Source organism: Antedon mediterranea, chromosome 2, assembly GCF_964355755.1.
Source record: "Antedon mediterranea chromosome 2, ecAntMedi1.1, whole genome shotgun sequence".
NCBI classification, from domain to species: Eukaryota; Metazoa; Echinodermata; class Crinoidea; order Comatulida; family Antedonidae; genus Antedon; species Antedon mediterranea.
In genome coordinates this window covers 3,843,704-3,856,804 of record NC_092671.1, presented here as the reverse complement: position 1 = coordinate 3,856,804, position 13,101 = coordinate 3,843,704, and the positions used below count along the sequence as shown (strand labels likewise).

The following is a 13,101-nucleotide window of genomic DNA, read 5'->3' as shown; positions in this document are numbered from 1 at the left end:
TAATCTCTTCTCTTTACAATACAGGACCGTACCCAGTTGTACTAATCCATTACCAGTAATTGTATACCGATCAAAAAGAAGCACCATTTCTATGTTAGATGTAATAACAACTTGAATATTATTATTCTGGCATATTGAAGTAATTTCAGGCTGTGCTTAATATTATTATTGTTATCATCACCATTTTTATACCATCATCATCAACATCGAACCCTATAATTACCATTACCATCATCACCAAGTGACGTCACCACTCTCGTACACACCACGTTTTACTAAATTCACCAATAACAATGTATGGAGGATCTTATAATTCTTACAATATTCCTTTTCCTTGTAAACAAATGAAATGTTGTTATCAATAAAGAATACACTACTTGTAACAATCTTTATTTTTATTGTAAAACAAAACATCCAAGATATTTGAAAATAAATAATTAACTTTATTATGTATATTAGCATTATGTCTAGCCGAGTCTCGGTACTGTATCTGTAATTTGTTCAGTATCAGGAAAATTCTGTGATCAGTGTCAGATGTATCACACATGTCATAAGCATAAGTCCTAACTATGCAACCGACACATGCCATTAATATGTGCACACTACTGTATTATAGAATTTGCCTTGATACTGGGGAGATAATATCTGGAGATACAGCAAAGAGAATTGAATCGGATGTAACATGTCGCTACATTGTTTTACTTCGACTCCGTGTCGACTTAAACGGTTTCATATGAATTGCTCGAGAAAACTTTTCCACAGCCGCTAAATGTTTGAAATATTCTGATCTCATCTCTAAGAGAATTCCATCAAAACTCGTCTTAACGTCCTCGTAGCTTTCGGCTACAGACAATTCGTAAAATGGACATTTAAGGTTTTCGGAAATACGCTCGCCTTCTTCTTTGGTAACTTCTCTGTTCACACTGTCCGTTTTGTTGCCAACTATTATAGCTGGTGTGTTTACAGTTCGTTTTGTAATGTCAATGAATTTACGGAAGTCTGAAACAGCATTGAAACTTTCTCTGTCATCAACAGCGTATATGAGAACAAATCCATCGGCCCATTTTATAGCAGACTCTAGTTGAATCGATTCGTCTTTTTTCTTGATTTTATGAAAAATATAAAATAATCATAAAGATTATTAACTAAAAAGAAACATTAAAGAAATGATGTTATTGGTAAATTATTTATATAGCTTGGTTTCCATAGGCTATGAATCAATGCAATTGGTCAATTGACCAATCACGACGCGATGATGAATCATGAAACTCTCGCTTGTCGTTGGTCAATTCATGCGTTGTGCCTACGTTGTTGCATTGCGTCCGATGAGGGAACCAAGCTCTATGTGGCATGTACGTTCACGCGCTGTGTTAGTGGAAACCAAACCTATTGTTATGTGGACCAAGATGGTCTTGTCCAGTTAAAATTTGGCGGGAAAGGTTTTGATATCTCTCAAACACGGATATCAAATATAAAAATCATATTGAATACACCCTTGGAATAAAATAATTGTAATATACTATAATTTGATAAATATTATTGTTAATTTAAAATGAAACAAGGATACTAACCAGTAGTTCAGATTTAATATCCCGTAATTCCAGATTTATGCATTCACCAGCAAAATCCATTGCTTGCCGATACGTCATTTCAGCTATTAAGTTTAAACAAAAAATAAAATAGGCTTATTAAAAGATAATAATACTAAAAATGTCATAACTCATTTTGTTGTTTAAATGGTAAGGAAACATACATAGGCCTAATAATCATTCCTTTCCTGATGAACACATTTTATATCGTATATTATTATTTCGTAAACTACAACTAATATGATAATAATTATGAGAATGATTCATCTGTATTATGACTATGATAATAAGGAATGTACCAACCTTCGTTTTGTGAATATTCTCCGATAAAACGCTTTGTTAGAAGACGAACCGTAAATGCTATAAAATCAGAAACATACATTATTAATTGCCACATGAAAGCATATATAACATATATAGATTCATATAGTAATTCAATATTTTTAAGCAAGAACTTGCCCTCAAAAATGTTTTTGCATTGCGCTTTTCCATTCAGTTTTTTTACTGATATTTTTTTGTTAAAGAATGAGATAAGAATACTCAACTACGTTATGTTTGTACTGATGTGTTCTTCAATCTGTTGGAGAAGTTGAAACCCAACCTCACCAATGGAGTGCATATTGGAAGTTTTAAATTACATAAACAGAATGGTTCATGGTTCACTAATCAATTCAGATTATTGTATCCATTGTAATTTTAGAAAATAACAAATACAATACAAAAACTGTGCGCGACGATGATTTCAATTACAAACGTACTGCTTGCCATTTGGATGTGTGAGTTGGTTTGAACATTTGCTACACTTTCTAATAGTGTACTACTAACTAATGAGTATGGCTGCTGGTGGGGCTAATCCTAGCCAATCTGTAAATAACATATTAGGCATACGAATAATTGATGATAAACGAATAAAAAACGCACAATTTACCAGTTGTCATGTACTGCCATGGAGTACTTGGAAACAAAAATGGATCGAAGAGGTTAGAAAAGAATTTCCAAGACGACGAAATGTAGAATTTCCAAAATATTGCGCCAAGTATAGATGTACTAACGGAGCCACTGATGGAGCCCATATTCATATTGAACCAGAATCAAAAACGTTTTACTATATCGTTCCTCTTTGTCATGGATGCAATAAAGATAAACACGAGGAAACAGATGGTTGGTTTTCCGTTGTCAACAATACGCACGCCCTTAAATTGAGAATACCCGATTGTGTAAAAGAGGCCGAAGCAGCGAAAAAAAAAAAAACTTTTAATCAATGATGTTTGTCAGCTGACCCACAGAGGAAATGATTTCGATTCTTCAAAATATCAACATTTGATGTTTAATTTTGTGATGTGAACAAGCCTTTCAGTACACTCTGACTTGGAAGAATGAAAGAGGTTACAACTCTGATTCTAAAGTGCTTGACATTATAATTGTTTGAAGGTGATATAAATGTTGCGGTACACCATGATTAGTTCTGAAAAGAACTGTTAAGTTCCTCGTCCTTTCGATCAATATACTTTTATCGTCCTCAGGAGTGAGAATTGTTTAAGGTTATTATAAGAATGTTTTAAGACTTACTTGATCTATCAAGTTTTACTAGTATTACAGTCATTAGTACAATAAAACTAGCTGCCAGTTTTTAAAAGTCGAAAGATGTTCTGTTGTGTTATACCAAATAAGGTTTTGTCCCGTCAGTGTCGCTACCGCGCAGCGTACAGTACCGGTAGTTCATCCATACTTAGAAAAATCTGTTTCAAACAGTAACATTCTTTGGGTCAGTTAGTGAAATCAATAACTTATCTATCCTGTATAAGTATGCATAAAGAAAATAATTTTCAACAGGAAATCAAGCGATATAGGCTATAAGCTCATCAGAATGTTAGACCCTAATGACGTCATATAATAAATCTGTTAAAACATTAATTTGGCTACACAGTACCTCAAATTATATGTAAACATATTTTATGTATTAAAGTAATATTTTTAAAAATTGTGAAGGTTTATAGTAGCTAGTTTTCTTTTGATTGGGTTAAGTTGTTTAGTAGATTGTGGGGTAGTTAATTGAATCCGAGCAGTGTTGTTGAAACGTCAAGTACAATTAAACTGGTTTATGAACTTTAGCTTTGTTTCTAAAAATTGACCGTGGTATATATCATTTCTCCAGTTTGCCTATAAACTGAATAAATAAAGTGATGGGCATGGTTAGGTTTTACCTGTATTACATTTTTCGTGAGACGGGCATTAGATTTGCAACCTATTGTAATAAATCAGTTTGGATGTAGAATTTGCTCAATAGTTTAATTTGTAGTATAATATTTATACATAATTTTGTTTTTCTTCATATAATAAGGTTTAATGTTTAAACGTTTAATTGTTATGCCATGTATGTCAGTTAGATAGTTGGTATATAAATAATTGCTATTAAATTGAATATTACAAATCATAATTGAGACCATATAATATAAGCATTTACGTTTAAACATGACGTATGTTTAGTTATGGTAAATATTATGTAACAATATAATGGTAAATACAATTCAAAATAATGTGTTAGTCCGACACGATTATAGTACTACTCTATTCCCAACGATGACAGTATCAAAATTGAATGTGGGCTAAACACAATTTCGGTCTTCGAATGATAATTCCCTTCCCCTTTTTGAGGAACTTCTCTCCTCCAAATAAAAATCAGATCTGCCCAGACTGACTGTAAAAATATTCAAAATGTCAAATCATGTGTGTTATAATTTTAGTCACAAATGAACACCATATGAAAACCAACCCTTATCCGGCCTTACCTGTTTTACCGCACCCTTCATTTCCTAGCACCACAACCTTAGCTCGGGTTAGTTTTTTCTTATGCAGCGACGACATATTTTCTAGTATTGTATCAATCCACACGTTCAATTATATCAACCATTGCACTGTTAACTCGAAAGACAAAAAAACGAATAAAATGTATGCCATATTTTAATTTCTAACTCATTACTATACGCTGTGTCATTTGCAGCACCGACAAGTACACAAGACGCGTCATCGTCCACCAAAATAATTCAGTTGACTGGCGAAAGCAGCAGATGTTTTATAATGTAAACAATCGGAAGTAGATGAGCAGAATGTCATCACGTCAACAGATCCATCCCGGTGTCCACTTTATAATTTGTCGATTAGTCCAGTCAGCATTACTATTATCGGGCCAAGTTCTTAGTAATTAAATTAAAGTTAGATAGCATCCTGCCACTTGATAAAAATCGATATCACAATCACATATTGTTATTCGGGATGGAAATTATGATCGTTGAAGTGAAATATGAACAAATACACGATCAAATCTACAGATTGGGAACAAAATAACTTAAGTTGAAGACACGTACAATTATTAGATACTAGATGGCACGCTCGCTTCGCTCGCGTACCATCTAGGTCGTGCCCACAGATGGTTCTCGAATACACAGTATTTCCAGCGAGAAAAAAATGGAGATTTCAAATGTACTATAATACATTGTCGTTTACAGAAACGAATAAATATACACAATTATTTATGTAGTCAACCAAAATTAGCACCCTGGGAATGACTTCCGAGAGAGAAACAAAATGAGTCAAATTTTTTTATTTGGACTCATTTAAACAAACCCAATTTGTGTTTTGTATGTAACATTAAGGGTTGAGGGATGGGGGAAGAAGATAGGTACAAAGAGGAAACATTTTAAAATATATTCTTATCCACTCAGTAACGAAATATTGTTTTTAATGTTTTATAGGCCTATAAATAATATACCACTAAATACAGTAAAACATTTACGATTTAATACGGTACTTTGTTAAAACTTTCACTGTCATAGTCGATTGAAATAGTAAAGTACATGTAACGATACACCACTACGACGTTTATATATTTTTAAATTATTAATTAATACAAACGTTGAGAAGCAACTGTCAGTAATAACGTTTATTTATTTGTATATTATATGTTTATAATCTAACAGTAGGGCCTACCCACACTCACAGTAATAAAGTTTATTTGTATATATTTTTATATTACATCTAACAGTACCAACACTCACAGTAAGAAATTTGCGATTCAAATTGCGATCAAAAGTGGTTAATACCTTAACAGTATTGTACAGCATTGCAATACTATTTATGTTTATTCTCCAAGGGGGACCATAAATCTAAATCTATACCTCTATGGTTAAACCAAATAATTTGGAATGTTTATTTGTATATTATATGTTTATAATCTAACAGTAGGGCCTACCCACACTCACAGTAATAAAGTTTATTTGTATATATTTTTATATTACATCTAACAGTACCAACACTCACAGTAAGAAATTTGCGATTCAAATTGCGATCAAAAGTGGTTTTAACCATTAAAATACCTTAACAGTATTGTACAGCGTTGCAATACTATTTATGTTTATTCTCCGAGGGGGCCCATAAATCTAAATCTATACCTGTATGGTTAAACCAAATAATTTGGAATGTTCCATTCATCACAAATCAATACATTTGTAAAAACGTATATTAAATGTATCAAAATAGTATTTTTTAAAGAAAATCGGCCTGTCTTCAACATTATGATGCTGTACTCGAACTGTTCAACCGGTTTTCAGCTATTAAAAACAATTATCGTAGGAGGAGATAGGAAAATGCGAAGCCTCCTCGCATTTTTGTGGCGGGTATTTTTCAAGATGGACATCCATTAGACAGTGTATACCACGATCGGAAAACACCCCTATTTGGGGCAAATCGTTGAACCTAAATTCATTTTAATCGTCAATAACTAATTATCTAACTTAATTTAATTAGTAAACAGGGTTACATCAGGTGGTTAAAATCAGTACCGAAAGTACGAACCAACTTTATATACCATCAAGTAAAAATTCTAGAAGTAAGGCGCGATTTACCGAATTTTGCCCTTACGTAAATTTATATATAGATGTCTCAAGAAGTTGAATTTATAGAGGGCGCTACGGAGAAAATATGCCTGACCTGCAGAAAATAATATAATATTTTTTAAACGCACTTCTCCATCAGTTTCACTTTTAATTTCAGGAGCTTCTGGTTTATACAACCATTGAGGCCTGAAATCATTGTAGGCTATTTTGCTAAAATGATGTGTATATTTTTTACAATTCAAAAATATCCTTCAATCAAAAGTATAAAATTGGAATACATTGATCATGATCGAATTAATTATTTCAAAATTTAAGATTAGAATTTTATAAATAATATTTGACATTCAAGAATGGCTATTTAGCAAAGTTATATAGAGAAAGAAGACTTGGATAAAACTGTACACCGTGCTAACGACACTATATTGAAAGAAAACACTATAGGGATTGGCATGCTGATTAGCGGTCTACATACGGATGCATGCCCATAAAATGTGGGGAATTTCCAAATTCTAACAATATTATAACGTAGCAGTAGTAGGCCTACCAGTGATACACTGATTGGTAGGCCTACATTCCATGGTTTGTGGATTTATTGCACCCTCGACATTCTCCTCAGAATGTCTTTTATTTTTAATATTCCGTATATCGTAGGCTACTACTTTCACATAATGTATATATTGTAAACATTGAAATAAAAAAGGTATACAAATACACATATTTAGGTCCAGTTGACTCTATATTTGACAATATTTTTTTTATTTATTATTTAAAACCCAATAAAGCAAAATTCATTATAATTGAAAAACAAGATAGAACTGTGGATTAAAGATATTTTCCAATTAGGCCTATCACACGTCTGTTGAAATTGTAAACGTAATATTTTTCCGGGTAGGCTAGCAATAGCCTACTTTTAGCCTGTTTTGTATATTTGTCAAAAACATAATCAAACTAATGATGGTACGTTTATTTATATGCCCACGATTCGGTTATTGTATAAATGAACCTACTGTGAAGTACACGTAATATATATTTTAAGCAAAATGTTTGTTGTTAAAACTTGACAATGAAATACTGCTATCACAACAGATTTCTTTTCAGCAAAACTTGAGTCATTATTTATCACCACATGACCTATTGTATATAATCAGGGAAGCGTTTCCTTCTTCCCGGATATAATAATGCATTCATTCATAAGTAATAGACTCATTTCACTTCACAATATTATAAGTGTAGGCCTATGCACGATCGACAGCATGTATCATTCCAATTAAAAACGTAGACTACTGTTACTGCTTCCTTTTGGATTTTGTTTACACTAGTTTAGGGCCAACACTACCGTTTCGTTATCTGATAAATATGGCTAGAAAACAGATTGCAAAAGGTAAAAGAGTAAAGAACGTCACCACGAAAGATCTATCGCCTACCGGTGGTGGAAGCTGGATTGACTATTGGGTCTATAGCGTTGGAGCAGACTACCCACCAACATCATGCACTGCTGTAGATTGCAACAACAAAACCACTGACGGAGCCCATGTTTATATTGAAGGAGAAACAGATAGAGACAAATTTTACTACATTATACCACTTTGTCGTTCATGCATTAATAACGAACACAGGGAAACTGAAGGTTGGTTTGAAATCAATGATATAACAGCTGTGAAAGTGAAGAAAACCGACCGTATAACAGGAAGAGGTGGCGGAGTATAGGAAGGTGAATAACTTAAAACAATGAAGGTACACAATCTACAATGTACTACTAATATTTGGAACATTGTTAATTGAAAGTGACACTCAAAATAGTAGCCCTTAACTCTTGGTCAGATACTCGACACTCTGACGCATAGCTGCTCCACATAGTTACAAACAATACCCACTGTTTACTTGGGCTCGAATCTAACCTCTAGCCATCATCGCAAGGTCGGTGGTCTAGAGGTATGAACGCCAGGCTAGTAGTGATGTGAGTTCGAATCCCACCCGAGAATTACTTGCGAATTCGGAACTATGCTCAATGTATAGTGTATAAAGTACAAATTACTCAACACCTGACGTAAAGCTCCAAAGTAGATCAACATTAGTAATTATCTTTATTATAGAGTACTAGATGGTGGCACGTTCGCTTCGCTCGTGTCCCATCTAGGTCGTTCCCACAGATGGTTCTCGAATACACAGTAATTTCACCGTTAAGAAAGAAATTAGTCCAAATGTTTGAATAAACCCAATTTGTGTTTTGTATGTAACATTAGGATTGAGAGATGGTGAAGAGGATGGGTACAAAGAGGAACAATTTTTAAATATATTCTTTATCCAATCAGTAACGAAATAGTTTGTTCATGTTTTATAGTGATTATTAATTAATACACACGTTGAGAAGCAACTGTCAGTAATAAAGTTTATTTGTATATTATGTGTTTATTTATATATGTAACAGAGTATACCCACACTCAGTATTGTATTGCCAAAGTACAGTATTGCAATACTATATCTAAAGGTTTTAAGTTTTTTCCCCAAGGGCCCAAAACTTTACCTACTTGTGTTAAACCAAATCATTATACTGGGAGACTGAGAGATTTCATCGCAAATCAATACATTTGTATAAAAAGTATTTTTTTTTAAAGAAAATCGGCTTTTCTTCAACATTATAATTCTGTACTCGAGCTATTTTCAGCTATTAAAAACAATTATCGTAGAACTTGAAGGAGATAGGATAAATGCGAAGCATCCTCGTATTCTTGTGTGCGGGTATTTTTCAGCATCGACATCCATTATACAGTGTGTATACCACGATCGGAAAACACTCCTATTTGGGGCAAATCTTTGAACCTAAATTCGTTTCAATTGCCAATAACTCATTATCTAACTTAACCTAATTAGTGTAATGGTTTTCAGTAAGTTTTAAAAATCAGTATCGACAGTATGTACCAATTTTATATACCATCGTGTAAAAATTACAGAAGTTACGCGGGATTTACCGAATTTTGCCCTTAACGTAACTTTATATATAGAAGCTTCTCATTCTCGGCAAGTTAGCTTCTTTGTAAAATGATTTTAAGCTTATTATTGCACTTCAATCAGCGAACCGTCGTATTGTTTTTTTTATAGTTTTTAAAGACTATTATAATCGCAGCAAAATGTTTTTAAATTTCTGGTGTCTCATTTTCATTGGCATTTAATAGGCTACCGTACATGGCGTACTATTGGAAGATCCTGGTTTGAATCCCGATGACGGTTCGTCATAGTTGTTTTATCTGGCTTTAACTCGACTAATTATATTAAACAATATTTGTGTATAATGTGTATGTAATTTTTTGAATGTTTTTACGTTGCAAAAAAATAATAAATAAATAGGTGACGGCAGAATACAGTTTTTTGAAAACCAGTTCTTTAGTTATTTTTCATTATTTGAATGAATAGAAGTCTAGGCTAATATAGTAATCCATTTTTAAAAAGAATCACTCAAATGTCCACAATTCGGTTATTATATAAACGAACCTACTGTGAAACGTATAACACGTAATGTTATTCTAACCAAATTTTGTAGTAAAAACTTGACAATGAAATACTACTATCACAAAATATTTCTTTTCAGCAAAACTATCATTGTTTACACTTACCCCGCATGTAATAATGCTAATCACGACAAAAACCTTTAGATATAAACCTAAAATATATAAGTATAATGGACTCATCGAACCTTCAAGAAATATTTTCACAATTATTGTATTCGCGAATCGACAGCCAGGCAATCGTACTGCTTATTTTTTGGATTGGTATTGGTTTTTTCCACACTACCGTTTTGGGTATCTGACGAATATGGCTGAAGGTGGCGAGGAACGGTTTCCTGTACGAGATATTGTAGCTGGTGAAGAAGTGAAAAACGTACGTTTGACCGGCCAGCACGATAAATCGCCTCCCGGTGGAGGAAGCTGGATACAATTTTGGTTAAAAAACGTTGGCAGAACAAGTAAACCAAAAATATGCCCTACTGAGGAATACTGCGACACAAAAAACGGAAGGAACAAAGAACCCACTGACGGAGCCCATGTTTATATTAGAGGAGAAACAGATACAGACACATTTTACTACATTATACCACTTTGTCATTCATGTAATAAGAAACAACATTTACCAGATGGCTGGTTTAAAGCCAAGAAAACAAAAGCTGTTAAAGTGAGGAAAGCTGAAAATGTAAGGATAAGAGGAGGCGGGCCAGAGAGAAGTTAATAACGTGTTTTAATCATACACATGATGCCTATCGAAGTGTTGTACTCAGATCTCGTGATACTTAGAAATAAATCAAAATCAGTTGATTGGATCCGTGTATGTACTTTATTGTTCTTTTTCATCATCTTTAAAAAATAATATTCACGTCGACAGTTCAGTCAGTAAATAAAACAAACCGGATTTAGTGTCTTTTGGAATAAGTTGAATTAAATTTCTATTCTGGTCTGCATTATGTATCAAGCACTTCTACACTATTAACATTGCTATTACTACTTCATAAATACCACATTTTTAGAGTGCTTTCTTTGAACACTGAGAAGAAAAATAAGAAGCAACAAAGAAGGAATCAATCAAATAAGTAGCAAGAAAAGAAAAGTATGCGGATCATTAGAATTAGTGGGATTCTTAAAGTAATGAAGGTATTTATCTTCGAGTCCCACCCGAGAATTACTTGCGAATTTTTTGCAAGTCTCAATGTACTTATAGTATAAAGTACAAATCACTCAACACCATGACGCAAAGCTACTCCAAAGTAGATCAAAATTAGTAATTGTTTTTATAATAATATAGAAGCTTCTCATTCTCGGCAATTTAGCTTCTTTGTAAAATGATTTTAAGCTTATTACTGTACTTCAATCAGCGAACCGTCATAATATTTTTTTAGGTTTTCAAAGACAAGATGTTTTTAAAGTTCTGGTGACGCATTGCCCTTGGCATTTACCCTCATGCAGTAGGCTACCTCGCGTACTATTAGAAGATCCTGGTTTGAATCCCGACGACGGTCCTCTAATGTCACGAATGAGGTCGTCTTCCACTTTAATTATATTAAACAATATTTTCTTATAATTTGTATGTAATTTTTTTTAATGTTTTAAAATAATAAATGAAAGGGTTACGGCAGAATACAGTTTCTTGAATTTCAGTTATTTTTTAATTCTTTGAATGAATACACACATGAATACACATAGTATTTGGGTTTGTTTTCCATTGGTTGAGTTTAATGTGATTTGCCAGGGTGCAGAGAAGGCGGGTACTGTATATGTTATTGGCGTTTTACGCTAAGCACCAAATTAAATTCACCGTAAAGTTCCAGTGAACTGACTATCGTTTATTTTATCACTAACAACGTATATATAGGATGAGAGTCGATTATATTAAACCTATAAACTTGAATAAATAAATTGAGGGCTTTTTATTACAAACTGACAGTCATAGGATCGATTATATTCCTACCAACGGAGAGACAGTTTATAACAATTGTGATTTGCAGCGTGGAATCATGTTATGTACAAACACCTCACAAAACCAGTGTTAATCAACAATTTTGCCCATTGGGTTACTAGCTGTATATATAATTTGGTACGGTACCACACACCAACTTCTTTTCTCTTCGTAAATTTCGAAATGGTTCAACGGATAGTCTTTGAATTCTATGCGACGGATACCACTCGCTACTCATTGATTGCATTAAATATTACAAAATAAATCAAGATATATAACACAATGTCCATAACATTACGTTTAAACATGGCGTAATGTTATGTAGTTAGGCCGACACGATGTGGTGTTTGTCATACTTATCAATTGGATGAATCTCCACTGGTACAAAAATATCCTAATTGCAACAGTTGAATGCAAATAGCAGTTCCATATTCTCCATGGAAATTTTCATTCCTCAAACAAAACAGTGATCCGTGAAAGGACCTGAACCAAGTAAGCTGGTAGCATGAATGGTATGACGATTCGTCACACACCGGATATATACACACTGCCATATTAAACCCAAAAAAGAATAAAAGTTGAAAGTCAAATGATACAGTATTACCACAAATGGACACCATATGAAAACCAACCCTTTATCCGGCCTTACCTGTCTTACCGCACCCTTCATTTCCTAGCACCACAACCTTAGCTCGGGTTAGTTTTTTCTTATGCAGCGACGACATATTTTATAGTATTGTATCAATCCATACGATCAATTAAATCAACCATTGCACCGTTAAACTCGAGGAAAAAAACGAATAAGTATATACCATATTTGAATTTCTAACTCATTACTACACTACGCTGTCATTTGCAGCATTGAGAAGTACACAAGACGCGTCATCTTCCAGCAAAAGAATTCAGTTGACTGGCGAAAACAGCAGATGTTTTATGATGTAAACAATCAGAAGTAGATGATGAGCAGAATGTCATCACGTCAACAGATCCATCTCAGTGTCCACTTTATTATTTGTCGATTAGTCCAGTCAGCATTACTATTATCGGGCCAGGTTCTTAGCATGGAGTATGTTCTTAGTAATTAAATTAAAGTTAGATAGCATCGTGGCACTTGATAATAATCGATATCACAATCACATATTGTTATTCCGGATGGCAATTATGATCGTTGAAGTGAA

General features: G+C 33.4%; 1 protein-coding gene across 2 annotated transcripts; it reads right to left on the bottom strand.

The window, feature by feature from the left end:
• Window positions 1–218: 218 nt before the first annotated feature.
• On the bottom strand, window positions 219–12,890 carry LOC140040098 (ras-related and estrogen-regulated growth inhibitor-like protein). 2 transcript variants are annotated; one of them, XM_072085778.1, is made up of 4 exons: window positions 12,573–12,890; window positions 1,893–1,949; window positions 1,572–1,654; window positions 219–1,102 (listed from the first exon to the last, which is right to left on the bottom strand). In XM_072085778.1, exons 1-4 carry the CDS (start codon window positions 12,646–12,648, stop codon window positions 689–691), a joined length of 630 nt encoding a protein of 209 aa, XP_071941879.1. In that variant the 5' UTR covers window positions 12,649–12,890; the 3' UTR covers window positions 219–688. The 2 variants fall into 2 exon arrangements, with proteins under 2 accessions (XP_071941879.1, XP_071941878.1); XM_072085777.1 differs by lacking the exon at window positions 12,573–12,890 and adding an exon at window positions 4,379–4,627.
• Between the last annotated feature and the right edge of the window lie 211 nt (window positions 12,891–13,101).